The 23066-nt window shown below is 41.0% G+C and overlaps 2 protein-coding genes across 3 annotated transcripts in view; one reads left to right on the top strand and one right to left on the bottom strand.

The window, feature by feature from the left end:
• Window positions 1-13364, top strand: part of LOC137197239 (AT-rich interactive domain-containing protein 5B-like) — a 76416-nt gene extending 63052 nt beyond the window's left edge. The window contains exons 8-10 of the mRNA XM_067610514.1: window positions 429-526; window positions 8687-8894; window positions 9105-13364. Coding sequence (XP_067466615.1) covers window positions 429-526; window positions 8687-8894; window positions 9105-11126 — 2328 coding nt within the window. The 3' untranslated portion in view covers window positions 11127-13364. The remainder of the gene's footprint in view (window positions 1-428; window positions 527-8686; window positions 8895-9104) is intronic.
• Window positions 13365-13772: 408 nt separating this feature from the next.
• rtkn2 (rhotekin 2) lies at window positions 13773-22764 on the bottom strand. Of its 2 annotated transcripts, none has more exons than XM_067610516.1 (12): window positions 22463-22764; window positions 20856-21055; window positions 20489-20547; window positions 20283-20336; window positions 20064-20181; window positions 19703-19903; window positions 18946-19040; window positions 18343-18449; window positions 18112-18243; window positions 17409-17577; window positions 17104-17211; window positions 13773-16960 (listed from the first exon to the last, which is right to left on the bottom strand). In XM_067610516.1, the coding sequence occupies exons 1-12, from the start codon at window positions 22625-22627 to the stop codon at window positions 16257-16259; spliced, it is 2112 nt and encodes a 703-aa protein (XP_067466617.1). In that variant the 5' UTR covers window positions 22628-22764; the 3' UTR covers window positions 13773-16256. The 2 variants fall into 2 exon arrangements, with proteins under 2 accessions (XP_067466617.1, XP_067466616.1); XM_067610515.1 differs by having other exon boundaries at window positions 20856-21058.
• Between the last annotated feature and the right edge of the window lie 302 nt (window positions 22765-23066).

Here is a 23066-nt window from a genome sequence, read left to right on the forward strand (position 1 = left end):
CCAGGCCATAAACAGGATACAGCTCATATAATTGGGGCTCATATCCTTTTAAAACCCTCATATCTGCAGCTGATTATCTCACGTTTCATGCTGAGGCTTTGTTAGCTCTGTGGAAGCCTGAAGTCTTGTGTTCTGTGTTGTAGCCCGTCATCTGTTATGGGATAAGAGGTTAAAGAAGGAACAAGTGACTGCATGATGTTAACAGAGCTTATTATGTTAGAGAATTGAGTGTTGAGGATTCAATAACTGGAACATCATGAGTCAGTAACTCCCCAAGACCTCAAAATGATGTCAGCCACTTATGTTTTTCTCTTTGTTTTTTTATTCTTTCTTTCTTTCATATTTTTCCAATTTTCCTCGCTTTACATTCATCATTTTTCTTTTTCTCTTTGTCTTATCGCTCTTTTTCCGCTCATCCATTCCTACAGATCACAGTTCGTAGACAGTGGAAGCATGTGTATGATGAATTGGGCGGGAACCCCAGCAGCACAAGCGCCGCCACGTGTACACGGAGACACTACGAGAGGTGAGTTATTATGTCCGGCAGTTATATATGGCACATTATTGCCATGCATGCACACATGAAACAGTTTGCATTGCCTGTAAACCTCCTGCTCAGCTGTACCAAGTGTGATTTTATTACACTTTATTCATAAAATCAGGACACTACAAGACATATATTGACCTTAACCAGAGGAAGTGAATGCTCTTACACATACATGAAAAATAGTTCTCGCAACAGTGGGATAGTTTGCAAATTATTCCTCACTGACTCTCACTGTTATGGCATGCAGTTCTAACAGTATTAAGAAATGCATTCCTTATGGACCTAAATCAATTCATGATGAGATGAGATCCAGTTATTTTCTTAGGATTAATTGATTCGTTGCATGGCACTATGGAACCAATTATGCTGTAAACTCCACCCATGCTCCTCTACAAGCAGGCTAAAGAGGATTTAAAAGCTCAGAAATAACAGCCAAGTTTTGAATTATTAACTGACCTACATGGATACACATGTATATACAGTAACTACCCTTTCCCCTTTATATGTACTGCAAGCACACAGAGTTGCAGGATAAAAATGAAAACACCAGTTTAATGTATTCATCTAATCATTCAGTCAGATACTGCAGCATTTTGAACTTCCACATTATAATCACTCGGATGGTAACAAAATTAAAGCAAGCATATGGATATGATCCTGAGGGAGCTGTGAGGGTATTATACAGGGCTGCTTGCACACTCACACGCACACACATACATACAAACAAGCACACACGCCCACTTTCCCAAGGTTAAACAAATGCCAAATACGATCTTCCCAACAAGAGATAACCAGTCGCTCATGAAGCAGGTCATTCCTCCGGGCCGGCGACCCTCTCCACATCCCTCCGGCTGCTGCTGGTTCATGCATCAACACAGCTCAGGCACATACACACCTGTCAGTAATACAGCAGTATGCCAGCAGCACCATACGAGGGAGCCGGGCAGCTTCATATTGTGTCAAGATAGCATGCTGTAAGCGAATTTTCAAGCACAGGCAGTGGCGGCCAGAGTGGTTTTCCAGGAAATTTGTGAAACCATACGTATGAGAGTGTATTATTCAGCGTGTTGCATTTGTACACAAGCTGACAATTTGCCTCTAAACGTTCAGCTGAGGGCGCTTTCAGTGTTTGATCTGCTTTCCTGTGTTCCTCCTCACTGCCTGAAAGAGGGATATGGTTTAAAAGAGGAGCTGCTGCAGAGTGTCTGGCCTTATTTATACTAATAATAGATATGACTTTCAACACCTGGCTCCGGAGATGATGCTGGCCAAACATCAGTTTATTGCAAAAGTCAGAATCTGTCTTTGATCCTTGTGTTGTGTTGCTTTTTTTTTTAAATCTAGTTTTGAAATCATTATGATGAGTCTTTGCCTGGAAATGACTTATGAGAAACCATGTTGTTCATCACGTTATAGGGTGTAAATAGGGTCATAGGGAGGCGGGCAGGTTTGGCGAAACTGTGGGAAGCGCTGAGGTGTGACTACTGCTGTGCTGGCCTTTCCCTCTCCAGCCACCGAGAAGCAGCTGAGAGAAAATAATGCTGAATCAATACAAAGCAATAATATCCACACACTGCAGTGAATATCAGGCTGACAGAGAGAGAAGGTGTAAGAGGGAGGGTTTGGGGGGTGATAAGGCGTGTGTGTGTGTGTGTGTGTGTGTGAGTGTGTTTGAGAGAGAGAGAGAGAGAGAAAGAGATCAGCTGAAGCTGAGCAAGTTTCCATTCAGGGGAATAATTTTAGCTGAGCCTTGGTGTTTGGGCTGCTTGGAGGGCAATTAGCTTCATTGTATTAACTCAGCAAACACGGCCATTCTCTCCGCATGATGAATGAGGCTGTTTGTGGGCTCACTGAAGTGTGTGTTTGTTCCCTAGAGGCGTCTTTGTTTCCACCTTTAATCATTAGTCAATGTGCTACATAAATATAATTCACAGGGAAGAATGTACAGTGTACAAACTGGAACAACACTTATGTTTTCCACCTCTCTCAGAAGGATCACTTCGGATTTGTCTCAGCGGGCCAAAGTAGAGTAGAGCAGGAAATAAAAAGTCTCGAGCTAGTAGGAAGAAAGGAAATAATATTTCAAGATATAATTGCTTTAAATTAAGTGGATATTCTTGCTGTTATTTGGGTTAAAGACTGTGAGTATCCACAAGCATTCAGCTCTCATTTTAAATTATACACATTATCCCTTTACAGTCCTAATGGTAAAATCATATGAAATGGTTTCCTAGGAGATGTTATTGTGAAAGATGGAGCCAGGGGCATAATCACTATATTTATGCTGTCCAGGAGCAGGCGGTAATCGCTGGTAGTAATGGAGTTACATAGCTGGAATTGAACAGGAGATAACCTCAGCTAATTGTCATTTTCAAAGTTACTGTTTTTTAGTCGCGGAGCGCCATTCATTAGTACGCAGGGAAAAATCAATGTAGAAATGTCCAAGCCAAGGTCTGCCGCCGCAGCTACGGGGGAAGCTTTAATGATATTTATTTAAACCGTTTCCCGAGATTAGCTGTCAGGGCCCAGCGCTCTGAATTAAAAATGAGGTCATGAAAAAGATGGCATCAATAACCTTGAAATAGACTGCCTTTTGCTTCAGTGCTGTGCCATTTTCTCTGTGCTCCCCCCCCCCACCACCCCCCACCCCACCCTCTCTCTCTCTCTCTCTCTCTCTCTCTCTCTCTACCTCTCTCTCTCTCTCCCACTCCCTGCCTTGCACTTCATGCTGTTTCTTTCATTATACAGGTCAGCGCCTTTTAACAGCTCCTACATATTTAATCTTCCTGGTTTCCTACGTGATCTCTTGTTGCAGAAACATCACATTTCACTATCTCTGTTCATTTCTGCCTGTTACAGATTTTTAATACCTCACCATGCCTTGGCACTCTAATGTAATTGCACAACGGGGTTGGTATTGGGGAGGGAAGGGGTTGTGGAGGGGGGGTGGGGGGTGGGGGGTGGGGGGGTATCCATGGCAACAGAGAAGCAATTTAGAATAATTTGCTATTTAAAAACTCTGAGGTTTTGGGCAATAGCAGAAAACGCAGATGAGGAGCTTTGGATTAAATCATCTTAAAATCATCATCATCTTAAAAGAATTAGATGTTTGCCAGATGTACTGTACATAGAGTCTGAGGCCTGTGAAATATTCTCTGGCTCAGATCATGCAGATATGTATTTCTTTTACGACAGATGCACGCCTGTTCCAATTTTAGTCGACTAGATGTTTTATTGATTCAGCCTTTATTCATTCCTCGTGGTATCGATGTTCCTCTGCATTCACTAAAGCTGCTCTCCAGATATAAAAATACATTTGTTCCTCATAATTATGAGGAAACCTTGAGCCAGTGCTCACACTGAGAATTGTAATAGAATGGAGTTCAGATTTGGGGGAAGAGAAAAGGGGACAGGAGATTGTGTTCTTTTAATTTTATTCTGCTAGACGCTCAGTATCGTGCACTAGTCAGCATCTCTCTGCATTGTCCTTGCTGTATTGCAGATACATCAAATGTGGCGCATTACACTTTAGCTTGCCTTGTCTAATACCGTAGTTCAAACACAGGTTTCAATTATTCTGGTCTCTTGTTCTAAAGTAGAGTGTGTTATTTTATTACAATGAGAGGTGGGAGAGAGGGAATATCACCTTCATGTCCTCCCTGCTTTTTGTTCCCATACTGAGCGAAACAGGGAGGGCAAGAAAGACAAAAACAGTGACATATTTTAATGAACAAGCAAAAATGATTCAATAGAAAGAAACAAAGTAGAAGAGAGAGATGGCAAAGAGAGAACTTGCAACTTGAGAACATGGTTGCATATTGTCTGTCAGCATTCCTCAACACTAAAAAAAGGTCTCAACAACATATTGTCTGCATCAAAAAGAAAGGCCAAGTACTTTGTATATCCACGACTCTACTACTGCATCTGGATTTCAGCTTCAGTGGGAATGCAGCCAAAGAGCTGCATGTTCTTTACACTAAAATAGCAGGCAGCTATTTTAACCTCTGAGAGCTTGATGGTTTCCCCAAGACAGAATGCTTCATTGAGCATCCAGTGATAAAACCTCTTTTTTTTTTTTTTTTTGCAGTGATCTAACAAATCACAATATTGGGTGATTTCTTTATGCGTGGAATTTAATCAAAGGGTCCAAGGTTTCTTTCCCCAGTGGCAATGAGAAATCACAAATTATGGCACTGACGTGTGACAGGCAATCGACTGTATGAGAATCTATTCAAGTCTACTGAGATTAATAAGTAGTTCAGTGTAGCAAATTAAATTAATGACATTCTTGCAGAGATTTCAGTCCACTGTAGGGCAGCAAGAGGGAACATATGCTGTATATTTTTGGGTATTAATACTTGAGTGACTGAAAGACTTGAGAGGTTCTTCATGCAGAAAAGTCCACATTTATACATATATTGTCCACACAGTTAGAACTTGGCTCACACCTGCTACTGCGAACATTTACTGTGAGTTGCAGCAGCAGCATCTAATGAGAGCAAACCCCGGGGGAACTGTAGAGGTCATTTTAAATCTGGTATTTTCAGACTTGACAAAGGACTTTAAGTTTTTCATACATTCCTGCCCTGCCCTCCTGTTTTAACTGCATGAATGAGGGTCACCTCAAGTGGTTTGGCTTTGAGACAAAAGAGGGGCTTTGAGACATGAATCCAAAGCAGAGGGACCAGCTACAATGTCTGTTTATCCCTCTGCTGGCATCTCGTCTCTCTCTTTCTCCGCAGCAGTTATTGTTTCCTTAATGCCGTGATGATGCTTAATCGTTGCATTTAGATTCGATAAAGATTTGATTTTATCTTCTTTTATTCCCTTTTTCCTCACAAGGCTTGTAAAAGTAAGTCATTTTCTTTCCTCCACATATTTCCACAGCCTCCGGGGCTTGTCCACCAGCTCTTTAAATAGTTTCTTTTCCTTTTTTTTTTTTTTTTTTAACACATGAAGCAGCTCTTGTGATCTTAACACAACACCAACTAAAATTAATTTCAGCACGGATGGGAGGGAAATTGTTGAAATGGAACAGCCCGCAGGTTTTTTCCCACTTATTTGGTGACTTAGGCATTTCTTGGATTTTAACACACTGCTTGTTCCTGTAACACAAAACTCAGATGAGAGCAGCACATTGCTGGTAAAGTCACCTTGTTTTTGCCAAGTTGTCTTTTTTGAGGGGGAGGTGCTTTGTGTGCTATCCATTAATCCAAAAGCAGAGACATGCTTAGTTGACAGTTGTGGTTTGATCAATGACATTGTTATTGATGTCACTGATTCTAAGAAAGATAAGTCAGATATGCGTGATATATATACAAATATCCTCTTAGCTAAATTACACTTAGCACATGAGAACATGATCTTTCTACATCTATTCAACGTTTATTCTCTTCACTGCATATTTTAGTTGCTTGTTATCAACATGGAAAACGGCTGCTTAAACAAAAGCCGGGTGATAAATTGGCATGAGAGGAAGTTAAGTATTTATTGACCTCATAAAAATGTTGCCTCTCCTGCCTTAATGAAATTCTTTCCTGGAATCTCTCAGTGCAGCAGACGCCCCCAAGTGGCTCAAATTATTAACTACACCTGGCTTTCTCTCAACAAATGCAGCGGCTGCCAAGCACAGCCCTTCTTCGCCTTCCTTGGAGGAAATTGCCACTTATATAAGTGGTATTGTATTATGATTGCTATACTACATGATCGTGACTAAGTTATATATACACTGCTTGAAATGACTCCAATCTTTAACAATGAGGGCTTTGTTGTAATTTTACATTTCTTTTTCTTTCTTTTTTTTTTTTTTTTACTATAGACTTAAGAATGGAAAAAGAAGTGAATGCCATGTAGCTTGAATTTTCTTTGCTTAGTCAGCCATTTATGGGAATTTACATAAAACTGTAAAAGGTGTATGTATTGAAATGAAAGTATAAAAGACGTACCATCTAATAGGTTACAGTTTCGGTAAGTCGTCTTATATTTATTAAGCATAACAAAGCAAATAATTCTGACAATGTGGGGAACTTCCTGAGGCTGATTTTTTGGTTTCCTGGCCAAAACAGCATCTTAGCCTCTCCATTTGGAACTATTTAAGGCTCCAGTAATTTTCCCGGGCTCAGCTCTTACATTATCTGGCTCTGCGACACCCCACCCCCCTCCCCATATTGACATTCCATAAAGTTGACCCGGGCCATGGCAGCCATCTCTTTCCCACAGATCATAGTGATAGTCAACAGTGCACCCTGGTATACTGTATAAATGCCATTTTTCTGCCCCTTTGATCACTGATAGGAGAGCTGGACATTTGCACATGTTGAATACACATTTCCCAGCCTGAAGAAATCAATTCCACACTTGTATAACATTTAGTCTACCTTCCTTTTTCTGTGCAATAAATATTGAGAGATCCTAAACACAGAAAATCTGAGAACCGCTTACCTATTTGTAATAAATTCCACTGCTGCTGCTATTTTAAAGTTGAATGTTTTTCCTGTTTTCTAAGAAATTCTTCTTTCATTCAGAATCAGCTTTGCTCCTCATTAACATGTGATTATCCCCTCTTTTGCTCTCTCCTTCTGTTTCTTTTTCCTCTTTCTCTCTTTCCCTCCCCCCTCCTCCTCCCCTCTTCTCTTTCACAACCCCTTTGCTCTCCTTCTTTCCAATAAGTCACATTTAATAGTACATTTCCTTTCTTGGCCTGGGGCCTGGTGCCAGACCAGCTGTATGAAATGTAGTTTCACCGCTTTCCCTGCCAGCACTTTTGTTCAGAGGAAAAATAACAAAAAATCCCACAGAGCCTCTTGAACTCTCTGAGGCTTTTTTTTTCTTCCTTTTGAAGAGGAGGCGAAACAGCTCTTGATTCATTGTTTGTTTTACCGCCATGTCCCTTAAAAGGAATAGTGCAACCGTCTCTTGTCGTTACACGAGAAGACCTTATTTTTTCTCATGACTGAGAAAGTCATGTTTCTGTCTGGCTTTTATGGATTGTTATTGTAAAAACCCTGACAGAGGAGCTGGAGAGATTTTCAGAGGAGCTTATTGAAGTTAGGAATGTTGTAGTTTTTCAGTTGTCTTGGTTTCCTCTTCCACAACGTTTTCTTGTTTCTGGTCTAATGCCAATTTCCATTTTCTTTTCTGAGCAATAAAAGTCTAAAAGTTTCCCTCGCTGGTTTCTTCATGTCATTATTTTACACATGGGTATTGTTATGTTATCCAGATCTTAATGTTCCCATTAGTTATGACATCAGATACGGAAAATTGACTTGGCAAGCATTCAGAAGAGAAATAACAGAAGTCAAAAATAGTCAAATGTTTTTTCAATAGTATGTTCCTTGTCACTTCGCATGGACTTAATTAAGTTAGAACATACGCAGCTATTCTGCATTTAATCACGTAAACTGGACAGTGTGTTAAAAACAGGAGCGTACTGTTACCAGCTGATATTTTATTACTTGCTTTAAGGGCTTCTGTGATGAATCACATTTGTATATTAAATAGGATATTATATGCCATGAGGTCCCTTAAACCAGTTTGATTTTAATTCATCCAAGCATTTCCCTCCTTTTCATTCCCACAGCCACAAACACAACACATGCATACATACTCGAGCATACACTATATTCTTCTCTCAAGGTTAAACTAATACCAAATGTGATCTGTCTCAGTAGGAGATAACCGGTTATTCACATTCTCACACACACACAAACACACACACTCTCTTACACACACACACACACACACACTCTGGCATCCTCCTGAACCTGGATTTCCCCTAACCTAGTTAATTACAATAGGATTGTTAATGCTTGCCAGGTATTAAAACAAGGGGGGGTTTAAAGCAGCATATTTGATACACTGCATGCCTCTGGCAAAGCTGGAGCTCATTCTGTTTTTGGTATTACCAAACAAAATACTTGTGTGGTTTATTGTGTGTTATTCATTTGTTTGAATACTAAAAAGGCTTATCTACCCCGGCTTTTAGTGTTCAAACACAAAGTTTTTTTTAATCAAAAACTGTTATATATTTTCTCAACAAACCAAAACATAGATTTGTAATTGAGCTTTACAAGCATGACATGACATAACATGATCACACCACAAACTCATCTGCGTTCCTTTGCCTGCATTCCTCCTCAGGCTCCTCCTTCCATATGAGAGGCACATTAAAGGCGAGCAGGACAAACCCCTCCCCTTGGCCAAACCCAGGAAGGAGGGCGTCCAGGAGAAGACGTCAGGGGCCAAATCCAAAGGAGTGGGGGCCAAGAAATTGAAAATCCCCAACAATCCCAAGCAGGGGAACAGAAGGGACCGAGGGGAGACAGTGAAAGGCCAAGAACAATCACAGGTCAGTCACAGACCTCTGCAGCCTCATCAGGATTCCTTCCCGCTCTAATTCAATTTAATTTCAATCTCCCTTTGCTTTCCCATCATTTCTTCACACGTTGTCTTGAATTTCTGTTGTCTTTCAAATAGCAGAATAATAAGTAAAATCGGAGTGTCTTATTTCTTTTACTTTGAGAAACAACTGTAATAACTATCATTTCTCTGCGTCTAGGACTCCAAGGAGAAAGAGGAGAATCATGAGCTCTCCACAGCCATAAAGCATGAGGCGTCTCTAAGAGATGAACCGATTGTAATAGAGGAGGAAGAGTTACATCTTACCCTGAAGAAAGAGGAGTCCTTGGCAGTGGAGCAGCCATCTTCACTCTGCCCCAAAGAGCCAGACTGCAGGACCCCACATGCTGGTCTACCCCTCCACACAGGGGCCGGTCCCCAGCCTGAATGGAGGCAGATCAGCGAAGCCCTCCAAGCAAAACTTACACATGAACAGCAAACTGAAGGGCATTTCATTCCTAAAAACGCCTACCTGCCTCACCGTTGGGATCACAATAAACCTGCTGGACATGTTGCCCTACCTGAGCCCACCTCCAGGGTCAAAGACTCCACAGACAGTCATGGTGGGAGAGTGGGGAAGGTGTTACCTATGTGTAAACAGGCAGACAGACAGGCTGTAGACTTGAGCACAGATTCCCTCTCAGAGAAAGAAGACTTTGGGGTCATTAAGAAGGAGTCTATCCAAGGCCCTGCACAGACGGCTGCCTACTGCAAAGCCAGTCAAGGGGTCATGTCTCCTTTGGCCAAAAAGAAGCTCCTCTCCCAAGTGTGTGAGTCCAACCCTTTCTCCTTTACTTCTCCTTCTCTCCAGCCCCCACATCCCACAGTTGCTCCCTCTCTTCCTGCCACATCAGGGGCTGAAAGAGAGAAGAAGAGAAAGGGTGAGGAGGAAGTGGCGGGGCAAAGGCACGGGTGCGTGTCAGACAACATCCCGGAGGTAGCTCCAATATTCAGGCCATCAGTCATCCAGCATGCCCAGAGCAGCAAGCCTCACCAACAAGCCACCAGTGGCCCGTCGGAGAGGAGCGCTGCAGGGGAGATTTCAGAGACTTTCAGCTGCCGAACGAGCCACCACCTCCAGCCTCAAGTCAATCCACCATGGCAGCCCTATCTCCCCCGAACGCATACCCAGGAAGGTGGGGAGAACGCTGGGGAGAAGCTACTCCAGGGCCCAGCCGCTCAGACTCGGAGCTATGCAGGTGACTGCTACTCCTCCCCTCACCTCCACAGTCTGTACAGGCAAACTGAGAACTGCCTGAGCCAGGAGAGGATGGCTGGCTTCCCCAACGGAGAGCAGAGAGAGCACTACACCAGGGACCGTGAAGGCAGCCAGGGCTTTGTTTGTAGCAGCCTGGAGCAAGAGGGCTTAGCCTACAGATCTCACTACAGTGACAGGACTCAAACACACAGAGATAGCAGAGAGGCAGAAGATGAGCCCAGAGATTTCACAATTTCTAAACCTCACTCTCAGAGGGTGTCTACCTTCTCCAAGCCCTCCTTCTGCAGTCTCCCATATCCCATCATGCACCAGGGGTTGGATTCACACCCTAAGGCGTGCCGAGTTCCTCCTATGACCATTTCTCCTCCCAAACAGAGCCCAGCAGAATCATCGCAGCCATTTCCCAGCCCCAAAGCTTCGTCGGATGCATCCCTCACCAGCCCCATTCGACCCAGTAAACGGAGCTTACTGGAACCTGACAACGAGGAAGTCCCAGAGAGGAAAGTCCGTGTGGTGACACCGATCCACCCTGCTTGCGCTATCCGACGCAGCGACCCAGAGGAGCTGAAACCAGCCGAGCCGGCCCACGCCGTTCACCTGAACAACCATCTCCCTGAGGGCCACCCAACAACGACCTACCCCCCACACCATGCCGCACCCCTCTACGCTGGCATGTACCCGCCCGGCAGCCTGGTCTCACCAGGAACACAGGACGGGCTCCAGCAGCATCCAGGTCTGCAGTATCTAAAGAGCCAGTCGGCAGTGTCTCCCCTGGTGCCCCCCTTAGCCTTCCACTCCATGATGCTCCACAGGCAGCTGCTGGCCTCCAGCCCCAGTCCACACCACTTCTACAGGCATCCAGGTGGGGCAGCACTGTACGGGGACCTGTTGCACCACCTGTACCCTCTCTCCACCCTCCCACCACCACAGCTGTCCTCGGTACACCCCAGCACCAGACTGTGAGGGAGAGAGGACGATTTGTTTGTCCCTCTCCCTCTCCATCCTCAGAAACTTTTTCAGCTTCTCTTTGTCTGTCTTTCTGTCTCTCTTGCTCGGGGATTGTGGCTCAGTCGAAAGAAAACACTGATTATAAAACTTAGGCTGATTACAGACTGATAAACTCATCAGTAAGACAGACTGAAAATTCCATTTTCTTTTTTTAAAATTTGTTTATGCATTTGTTTATATACTTTGCACTGTTCTGTATTTTTTATCACCACTTACTGTATCTTTTATGTTGTTGTCGTTGTATCCTTATTTGCACAATGCTGATGTGTATGTGCTCACAAATCAGTTTGCCGCTCTCAGTCACCATGAGTCAGGTTGTTGCTCTGGACATGTGAAAAGTGGAGGGCAACAGAGAAAAGCCATTTGTTTACTGCGTCTGAGGGCTAAACTTTGTTGCTTAAAAACACTACTAGTAACATGACAACGTAAATGAAATTCTTTATATAACTAGAGGTGCGTTCACCATTGCAAACAGCTGTTTAGCGCATTATTACACTTTAGGCAGCCAGTGGTGTTGTATCTGTTTACATGTCTCCATGCTGAAAGCTGTTGCCTGTTTGTGCCACAGTAAATCCACCTGGATTCCTTGGAATAGACATTAACACTCACTGCGGTGCTGCATGACATGAAATTGTTTCATCATGACATTCAGAGGTGCTGTGTATGACAGATGTACTGTAGACTCACTTTCTACTCAGTTCAGGTTTTTACTCATCATTTATTTCACTTCAGATACAACACAAACAGTTGGTGTTCAATCTGTTGACAAATCGCGAATGTTCCTTTTGTTAAGAGTTAATGAAAAGCCGTTTTAATTTTTACTTTCTGAATTGAAAGTAAATTGACCCCCAAACCCCCGTGTGACGAGTAGACTGTAGCAGCTTGTTTTTTTGTCTGTAGGACCAGCATAATGAAGCAGCCGTCTGCTGTGGAATGCTCACCACAAGAAATCAGCATTTCATCTTTTTGTTCTTGACTTGAAAAGCTCTTGTTTTGGTGAACAGACTCTTTTATTCAACCCGCTGAAAAGACTCACTGTATGATTTAATAGGAATGTTGTCACTTAGGATATTATTGCTTTGCAAATATCTGTGCCTTTTGCAGTCTTGGATTAGAGTTAGCACTACAGTTATTAAGGTTTATCTTCTGTAGCAGGGTAGGAATATCAATATTATTGTCACTCTTGTCTCAAATGCAGCGCACAGACACTCATACAAAAACCATATGGCACAGACACCAGACTTGATTGGTAAGGCACTAAATTTAAAGTTTTTAAACAGTTATGCTTTAACCTAATGATTAGTATTTGTGCTTTAATAAATTTATTTACTTAGCTTAACTGTGTCAAGCAGTCAATTATAGAAAAACCTGAGAAGATTTACAGGTAGTTGATATTGACACAGGTCTGGTGTCTCATCTGCAGGGCATGTGTGCTGTATGTGTTTTCTAACAGTGATGAAAAGGTACCAGACTCCATAAAGTATGCCTACCATGCTCCGTAGCCTGAGGTGGAAAGACAACACCTGCTCTGGCTTTTACAACCACTATAATCAAGCAATCCAGGATAGTCGAAATACACAGTAAACATGTCTGGTGTTTCAAAAGAAGAAGAAGAAGAAGAAGAAAAAAAAAAGCTGTAAACGTCGATGTGTAAAGTTTTACTGAATACTTAGATAAAGACATTCATTTCTTATTAAGTACTGTACATTGCTGTGTGTAGGTTAAACTGGCATTAGTGCTGGCCTCCTGTACAGAACATTCATACGGGATCAATTTCATGGCAAACCCTCTCTCTTGTCTTATTTTCTGTGTAAATAGCACTTGTAGATAGTACCGCGTGGTTGTTATCCATATAAACTGTTATAATCTGTAAATAGTATAAAAAACAGTATAAAGTCGGTTACACAATCTAGCTGTGTCCTTGTTTGCTCTGTTTCAAGGTCACCGTGATCATATTAGATCTAAACAAACACTACACTAAGAATTAGGATACTCTTTTTTTATTTGTTGTCGTTTCACTTTTTTTTTTTTTTTTTTTTTTTCACGTTGTTTCCATTAATGTGCATCCTGAAAGTGTTTTTGATACAGTAGCCATCTGTTTACCAATCATCCAGCTGGCAAGCAAGACAAAAAATAAAGACATTTTGTATGATATGACCTCCTGTATATTTAATTAAAATATTTTACTATCTATACACGTTTCTTTGGTTGTGTTCTTTAACTGAACTGCAGATAAATAGTGAGGGCTGAATAAACTGATATTTAACGCCAATGTATTATGGTGTAATGTAATGTTCTTTTTTTTCACGAGTAAATGCAGTGTGAATGGGGTTTTATTATTGTAATACCATTATCTGGCTATGAGATTCCATCCACCTTAATCTTCACAACAGGCTACTTCTGGGCTCACAGCCAGAGAAGCCTCTCTAGTATTTGCTGCAGTAGAGAAACATTCCAGTACATGTATCTCTATGGGATGTGTGTTGGGCTGCAATAAAAGCTATGCTTTGACTTTTATTGCCACCCCCTGGTAAACCTTTACCATGAAAAATATTCAGTAATACTTCCAAGCTCAGCAAAAATAAAACAGGCTCACCAGGGTAGAATGTAGGCCGTTTTATTGCAGATCAGCAATAATAAAAAATACAGTTAGCTTACAAGACAAAAACAGCCAACAGAGAGTGAGAAAATTGCACCTTTATAAAAAACTACTGTATTTTTTTTTTTACATTGCACCGTACACAAATTATACTGCGCTAGGACAAGATTAATGTATCACTACATACATAGGCACAAAGCCACTTAGTCTAAATAATTAATATCATAAAAGGAACATTGAGATGACTTAGCAGTATTATACTACAAAAGGGAATTACACAACAGTTTTAATGACCAGTACAATAAATCTACAAACTATTTCCATGAACTGTTATAAGTAATTAATACATGAAAAGACAAATATAAAGACAAATATTTTTAAAACAAGTGAATATAAATTTGGCTCATTAGTTTGGCTCTGAACACAGTGAGAATGTCCAGACCTTATTTAGTCATAAAGCAGTTGTACATTTTTTACGCATTAGATCACATGTTCTCCCTCTAGAGGCAACCTTTCCTATACTGGTTGCATTAAAATTGCTTTTAACATTAATTGTCTGATATACTATGCAGTAATGTCAGCTTTCATTGTAATATTCTTTCTCTGTAGCATGCTTAATGTATCTGAAAAGGGCTGAGATGTTGATGGAAGATGAAGGATGTTTAATCTAACAGCCATGTTCCCTTATTCATTTTGAAATTTGTTCGGTTTCACTTGTAACATATTTAAGAGGATGATTTTATCCAGAGGTGCAACCACATCAGCATTAGTAAAACTACTGCTTTTGAGTTTTTGATCCCATAATCTTCCCTTGTTTTTCTAGGTATGTACAGTACTAATCAAAGTGACTAATGTGTTATTAACACACAATGACCATACAAAACATTTGGAACACACTGCTAATATTGAGCTGCATACACCATTGTACATTGTACAACCCACTCTCGGTTCTTTCAAGGCTTAAACTAAATCCTCCTGTAATCTCCCTCTCTTGATTAAACTGAATTTAGAGGGCAAGATTAAGAAATAGGATTGTACCTTTCACCACACTTTCTTTATCTAGGCAGGCAATTTCAGAAAAAAAAGTAGCTAATGTTTTGTGTACTCAGGTGTAATTATGAAGATCATTCTTCAACACGTGATGGTTAAGTGGTTGAAATATTTAGTGGCAGGTATTATTGGATACAGTGGTTCAAAACACACACACACACACACACACATACAAGGGTATTCATTATTTTTGCCAGTCAAAAGACTCATTCATTCAATTATGTTCATAGCATTTACGGGTCGCAGTGTTAAATTATGTTGGACATACTGTGTAGCCCCTGAAAACCAAGGTCACTCCATTATTAAGACCTCTGGGAAATGGAGAAGTCACATTAGTGCTTGCAATTGCTCCTAAAGTCCTGTTCCCTTAAAATCAGCTATAGTGGTCATAAAGTCGTCACAGTAAGTGGAATAAGTCAATAGTTCCAAAAGGAATGACTCGTCCGCAGTCGGTCCATGGATCAATTCCAATTTGAGTGCTTTTGCAAAGGCTCTTTCTTCAGTCCGTGTTCCAGTGGCAGAGCTGAGAAATAAGCCTTTCCATTTTAGTGGGATTGATGATGGCGGTGTCCAAGCCAACATACAGCTTTCAATTTCATCTATGGGTTAGCTGCTCATAAAGAAAGTTTTATAAATGGAGAGTGGAGCTGGAGATGTATCAATACCATATTGATATTGTGATATGAGGTGTCAACTGAAATTTGGGTTGTTATGATGGACATTATGAGGGTCTTCTTTTTCCTTTTTTTAAATAATGGAGGCTGCGTCACCCATCAATCCTTTAGGTTAAAGCAATATTTCGACATCTTGGGAAATACACTTATTTGCTTTGTTTCCGAGAGTTAGACAAGAAGATCAATATCACTCTCACATCTGTCTACTCAATATTAAGCCGGAGCTGAGAGACGGTTGGCCTTAGCTTAGCATAAAGACTGAAAGCAGGGGAAACAGCTAGTCTGGCTCAGTCCAAAGGTAACTAAATCTGCCTGGCAGCACCTCTAAAGCTCATTAATTAACACATTATATTTGATTCTTTAATCCATACAAAAACCTTACACCTCATTTTTACACTTTGTTTTTTGTACAAAGTAAACAAAAGAACTATAAATTGTTAATTGATGAGCTTTAGTAGTGCTGGTAGGTGCATTTTGTTATCTATGGACAAAGCCAGTCTGGCTGTTTCCCTCTTTTTTTTCAATCTTTATGCTAAACTAAGCTAAACACCTCCTGGCTCCAGCTTCATACTGTAGATCTTCTCATCCAATTCTCAGTAAGAAAGCATCGTATTTCCTAAAACAATTAACAGTCACACCCAAAATATCATATATCTGGCTTTAATGGAGACAAACTAGAACTTCTACTATCTAAATGTTATTTGTGTTAGTGGTAAGGCAAAGTTAGATTGTTAAATCATTCAGATGTTGGAAGAATCAAGGTCACAAGGCTTTAAGGTTCATCCTCTCTCTGAAAGACTTCCTCAGTTTGCTCCTCGGTGCAGGAACTGGACCAGGACCATGACTGGGTCTGACAAAGCCATGTTCACCTGTTGCTTCAGGGTCCTGGTACTCCATCTGCTGGAGAGGGGGCAGAGGCTGACTTTGTGGTTGTACATCGAGGACGCCCAGTGGAGCGTTTTTACGGCTGAGGGCTCCGGCTCCTCCAGTGTTGTTCCGCTGCAGCTGCTGGATGATGGCAGAAAATTTGGCATCCAAAGATGGTCTGCCAGTTTTGGATTTTGTGGCCGGGCGCGACATGCAAGTGCCGGAGTTCTCCTTCTCCTGGTATGAGAGAGGAGGAGGAGGAGGATGATTATGAAGTGAAGCAGGGAGGGGAGGTCTAGCAGGGCGGGTGGGAGGAGCATAAGGTTCCCTGTCAGGGGGAGGAGGCGGGGCACGCCGCTTCTTGTTGCCGATGGATGTAGAGCTGATGTTGTGGTTTGGGCTTGAACAAGGGGTGGAGGTTTTGCTCTGTGACAGGATACTCTTCTGCACTACCAATGACTGGGATCCATCAAACAGAGTGGACCAATTAGGCGTCTCCTTCTCCTCCTCATGACCAATAAGAAAGTGGCCATCTGTCTCCTCAATCTTGTTGTGGATAATGTCTGTGATGCTCTCAAACTTGCCAGGTGAATTTATACCTGCAGGAAAACAAAATAAATGAACATTGAAAAAAAAAGTCAAACTGAGGAGTTAAACATAAGGCACTGTCAAACATTTAATCAGCAAATTATCATCCTCTATCTAACTCACTTCAGCCACTCGTCCCAATTACTCTACTCACTGAGGTCGTTGTAAACAGAGTCAGCTTGCTTGGTGAGAAAGAGTGATGGTTTCCGTGGTGATGCGACCTCGATCTTCATTAACTGGTCGCAACAGTGCAGCCACTGGCCTGGTTGTAAACAAGGAGAGGCATGAGAGACACAGATAAAGGTTATACAATCTGTTCTTGTTACAGGGAGTTTAGCTAAATATATGTGCAAACATTTTTCTAGCCAAAACAGACTGACGCACTTACACACACACACAAACTTTTATAGAAGCATACAAACATGTTCCTGTTCTATATTTACACAGAAACACACTCACTCTGATCATAGAGGTGCTGGTAAAGGGCTTCCAGCCAGTCTTCCAGCTCCTCCCTGGTGTCCGTGGTGAAGACTATGGTCTGAGCTCCCTCTGATGAAGGGTTGATGATCGACAGACTCCTGGATTTCTGGCCTGCCGACTCCTTCTCCATCACACGGATGCGGGTGTCCTGCAGAATCGACACAGATAACTCACATAAGATAAAGCACTAAAAAAAGTACATGATGATACTGCAGAAAAAAATTAATTCAGCAGAAAAATGCCAAAGATGCAAGCAGGATCTTAGTGAGTAATGTGGCATTTTATTGTGGCTCTTTGGCAAATGTTATGGAAACCCTGAACTGAGATTTTAAATCGGTAAATTTTAAAAACGGTAATAAATTTAATATTTATATTTAATCTAAAATTCCACTAACCAGTAATAACAGTGACATGGACAAACACAGAGGCTACTTATGATGTTACTATTTTATTTAACACTTTTCTATACATTTATTGACTGATGTATAAATTCAAGCACAAATATGTCTTGAAAGTAGGTAACACAGTGAAATACGTCAGTAAATCAACTTTGTTTTATTATGTTGCTCCTGTGGTTAAGTGGCAGTCATTTTCAATCAACAAGCACACCAAAATAACTGAGCTTGAAATACAAGGGAGTGCAGAGGGTGAAGGTCAGAATGTTTGCTACTCTATGTGTTACCTTGTCAATGGGTACTTTGAGAGTGGGCTGCACTTTAGCGTCAATTTCTTCCGGGGTGAAGTAACAGGACAAAAAGCCGGCACTCAAAACACAGTAAAGGCTGCAGCAGCGGTACATCCCCTCCGCACTTTGCTGAAAATCACCAGAAAGAAACAGCAGAACTTAAGTATTTTACGTCAGAACCAGCTTTAGAGCTAATGCTAATAATAACAACAACAGCAGCCAACACACCTTCTGGCTCAGGTAACCAGTCATCATGCTTTGTGTCATACAGACAGGCTGGGCCACCAACCGGCAGCAGAGGTTGCCATAAAGTGGAAGCCAAGACGACCACTCAGCTGTGGGAATGAAGAGCAGCAGTGGCAATAAAACCCCAAAATATTGAGATCTACATATGAACTACTGTATGCTTTATGTAAAGATAAAGGTTTTCATTAAGAATCATTCCAATCTCGCATGAGAAGAGAAAACTAATTGATAACACATCTTTTCTTTGGTTGTAAAGGTCTATTGTTACGTATCAAATACACAGAATAGAGATGAGAGAGTTTCCAGTCAGCATTTAACAGTAGCATTAATCTCATTATATGCACTGTGGACCTGAACACTGATGTAATGTGATGTAAATTCATACCAAACATTTACCGAAAAAATTAGAACTATTCATTTAATCACTCGCACAAAGGAAGAAAAGTAATCCGAGCTAAACTTCAATCATAGGTTTAATGGTGTTAAAATATTCTGTCATTACCCTGGTACTTAATCGAATTGGGAGCTAAAAAGCATAATCCCTTATATCCCCAGATATTACATTTCTGTGCCTTTGTTTCTTACCATCTTGGAGGACAATGAGTGAGTGAGACTGAAAGCTGCCTTCAGCTTCGGACAGACTCAGTGTGGTGTAGGCCAGCAGGCTGTACTTGGCTCCACTGGTACAAGTAGACACACACATAAAGTACACAGACTTTAGCATACTTTCAAGCATACTGCATTGACTTACTTTCATTCCATCTCTTCCAACACCAGCCATAGCAAATTCATGCTCCACTCTAACCCTAACAGTAAATAATAACAAAGACATAGATATACAAAGACTCTTAACTCTGTAACCAACATGTGCACTTAACCAACTTTGTTTTTTGTAAATTATCTCCTTCTTCAAAGGCCTAATGTACTCCAGTGTCTCTCCTACCACTGAACAGGTGGTATGTATCACTTACAGATGTTCAGTGTCATTTGATGTTCTTAATACTGCTAAATACGCCTTTCCGCTCAGACACAAGTAAAATTGTGGTGGGAACATAAAAAGAATGCACTTTTTCAATAAAACAGTTACATTAAGGGCACAAAAAAATTCTATGAATGTCCTATGGCTAAACATATCAGTATTCATAACCTCAAATATTTTTGTAACCTTAATCTCAATACTCCATCAGTCTGATTTGTTTACACCCCTGTTGTGTGAGCCTGCAGCTACACACACATTGTTCCAGTAACAAGTCATAATCGAGTTAGTTCCCCAACTGCAAAAAAATCTTAAATAGAGAGCCAAGAGTCTGTAAAGGGTTTTATGGGATTACACAATACATACGAGGGAATTGGGTTGTGCTGTAGGAAGGTGTCAGGGTCTGGAACGTCCAGCAGAGGGCAGAGCTTCTTCCCAGCAGTCTTTCCAAAGGAGTTGCGGAGCTTCTTGGCCAGTTTCTTTGGTGTTTTTACCAACGTGAGCTCTTCCTCCAGGGCACAGCTCCACAGCTCCACCTTCAGCTCAAACTGAGGATCTGCCTCTTTACTGTCAGTAAGGAGAAACATTTAAATAAGGATATCAAAATTGAAATATATACACAAACTATTTTTCCATCGAGCTACAAAACAACTAATAAGAAAATACAGAAATTTAGATGAGTTTATTCTTATTAACTGCTTATTGAACATATGCAACCAACACTTACAAGACGGTGACTCCTTCAAAGCAGATGTCAGTGACTGATCTGTCCACCACCACCATCTCAGTGTCAAACACCTCTGAGCCAATCTGCAACAGACAGAAGACCGCCACCCGACGAGAGCCTAACAAACACACGAGTTAAAGGAGTAAGCTTTCATAAAATAACACAAGGTGAAGCTAAACAGATGGTTATGAATGGTAATAAAAAAAAGGACAAACTCACTCCCTCGGTTGTTAAAGTGATCCGAATCCCTCCACAGCATAGGAATACGCAACCCTACATCAGCAGAAAGAAGAGCCCATTCATATTCTAAAACACTCAGTTTTGTGAAAATAAATTATCTTTAAAAAGTGTTAAAATTTGTCTTGTATATTTATTCTGTGCATTTCAGGACTGAATGATCCTGGACAAAAGGGGAGCAATCTTACCAGACATTGCAATCGTTCCATTACAGGGTACACGATCATCTGTAACTGGATCTGAGTATCTGAAATAAAAATTTTAATTAACTTTTGCAATGCACTGTAACACGTATTAATACATCCACTTCACTGCAAAACAATGCTTCAGTAAATCAATTAAAATAATAACTCCTTTCTAATCCTAACATTGCTTTCAATTACTGATTTTTAACGTTTTTCACTCCCTCAAAGAAGTAACTTCTTAATTTAACAATTTATTACAATTTAATCTTTGACAATATTTTGTGGGTGATGTGCACTGGAAGTATTAAACAAGTGTTTCTGTCCTACACTGAACCTTTACAGACATTTTCCACACAGTTTCCATCTTTACCTCCTGACTGCGCCCATCCTGTCCTGCTCCTCTTTCTTCCTCTGCAGCTGGGTGAAGTAAGCCTTGATCCTGGCGTTGCAGGTCTGCAGGTTCTTGGAGGCATTAAGAACCTGGTCTCTCTTACTGCAAGCAAGGAGCAGCTTGTAGGCGCCCTCTCGCATTCGCATCTCAAAGTCCAGCTTTTCTTGAATGTTAGTGTTCTTCTTGGACATAACATACACAGGAGAAAGTTCACAATTATCAAATGAATATTTTCAATGCCAGAAAAAAAAACTACAGAGAGCTACATCAATATGGATCCGAGGCTGTCTATGATGCTTTAATATGTGTTTATCTGGGACAAATGGGACAAGATGGAAACGATGAGTGCAAGACATTGTTAAAATGTAGTTGGAGTGAAGTTGTCCTTGAATGTTGTTTGGGACAAAAGGAAAAAAAATACCTTCCAGTGTTAAAGGTGTTAAATCATATTTCTTGCGATCGGGCAGATATAAGACAACAAAATAATTCAAGGCTTACAGGAAATGTGATCTTACTTCTTTGAACTTCTAACGCTAAAAATAACACTTAGCACCATCACAAGGAGGTGCCACCACGATGAAATTGATACAAAATTGTTAAATTTGTGGCAAACTTATTTTTAATCACACAAAAGCAGCTTTTTGTGGCAGAGGATGAGGTGAGATGATCTCTGCAGTTAGGGGAATGGAGAGGTTAGGAAAAGCACCGGTGGTATCATAATGATATATATGCTAAATGGGAGTACAATGACTGTAAAGACATGACTTGATGCAGATCATATGGAGATTAGGATGGCAAAGATGCAATATGAAAATGCATGGATTGCATGCTGCAAAGCACAAGTGGCAAAAAGCGTAAATGGTTAGTTCTAGCAAACATATTTATGGCTCAAATGGAGTATGATGATGTCAAATTTGGTCAAAAGAGATCTAAATCTACTAAATTCAAAATACCAGCTTTTCGATTAATTTGTTCTTACTGAGTTAGAAATTGTCCAAATGAGTTGAGAATTACATTAATATTTGTTTAAAGGATACAAACATCATCATTCTCCACTTTATAAACTAACAAATATGCACCTGCAGCTTCTTAGAAATCTGTCGTATGTACAACAAATTCATATCCTCTACTATCTGCAGCGTGTCATTCAGAAGACTGGGGCATCGTCTCATGCTTTTGGCCTGAAAGGAAATTAGTTTGAGCGGTGTTAGAGCAGAAAGACCAAAATTATTGTTCTGGACATGCTAAGCAACGTTCAAAAGTGCAGAAAGCACGCAGCTCTGGTTTCAGGGGAACTGAATAAAAGGCGTAACTGCCCTTTTGAATAACCGGCTTCAATGGCATTATCCCAGGGGACTAACTAGAGATAATGCGTGATTTGTGCGTTTGAGACAGAGATTAGAAGATTCCTGTCATTGTTAACCAGTTATTTTAGCATAGCAATGTGAAATATAATGTTTGATAAGTGTATATAAGCTTGTTTAGCATCGTTGCACTTTGAACCTTCAGCGTCAACTGAACCGTCTCTTATTATGTTTCAGAGTTGACGACAAAACATACACCATTCTGTAGCTCTTTACTCATACCTCTGTTTGAAGGAATAAGGTGCTCTGTCGTATTTTCTTCCTTTTAATCTCCATAGCCACCGCGGAACCGGCCGATATTAACGACCTGCAGCTCCCGTTTCGTTTGGAAGTTTGAACGTCCCGCTGGTCGTCCATGTTATCCGTCCATTCGCACGAGCAGCTCATTCCTGCTCCAACGTCCGACGCCCCTCCAACGGACTGGGCGGCTCGATTTGAGTCACGTTATCCACCGCAATGTAAATATTGTAAGTAAACAATAACTAAACCTCATTCAAAAGATCAGTAAATGTACGATACAGATTACTACACTCTTTAGAAATGTTGAACGTGTACTACAAATGAATTACCACGTTATTCACCAGACATATAACGTTTAAAATACTGAGTTTTAAATTAAAATAACTTCCGGCGAGGACACGACCAACCTTAAAACAAACTAAAATGAAGTTGAACGCCAGATTAAAAGCCAACCATGGTGAAGCAGCCTAATACAGCTAAAATCACAAGATGAAAAAAAATAGCAGAGTCAGGTGTACAGTTCGAAAATAAATATGAAACAAACGCTCCGCCTCTCCAGCCGGTACTTCCACATATTTAAACCGAG

This window comes from Thunnus thynnus, chromosome 14 (assembly GCF_963924715.1).
Source record: "Thunnus thynnus chromosome 14, fThuThy2.1, whole genome shotgun sequence".
NCBI lineage: Eukaryota > Metazoa > Chordata > Actinopteri > Scombriformes > Scombridae > Thunnus > Thunnus thynnus.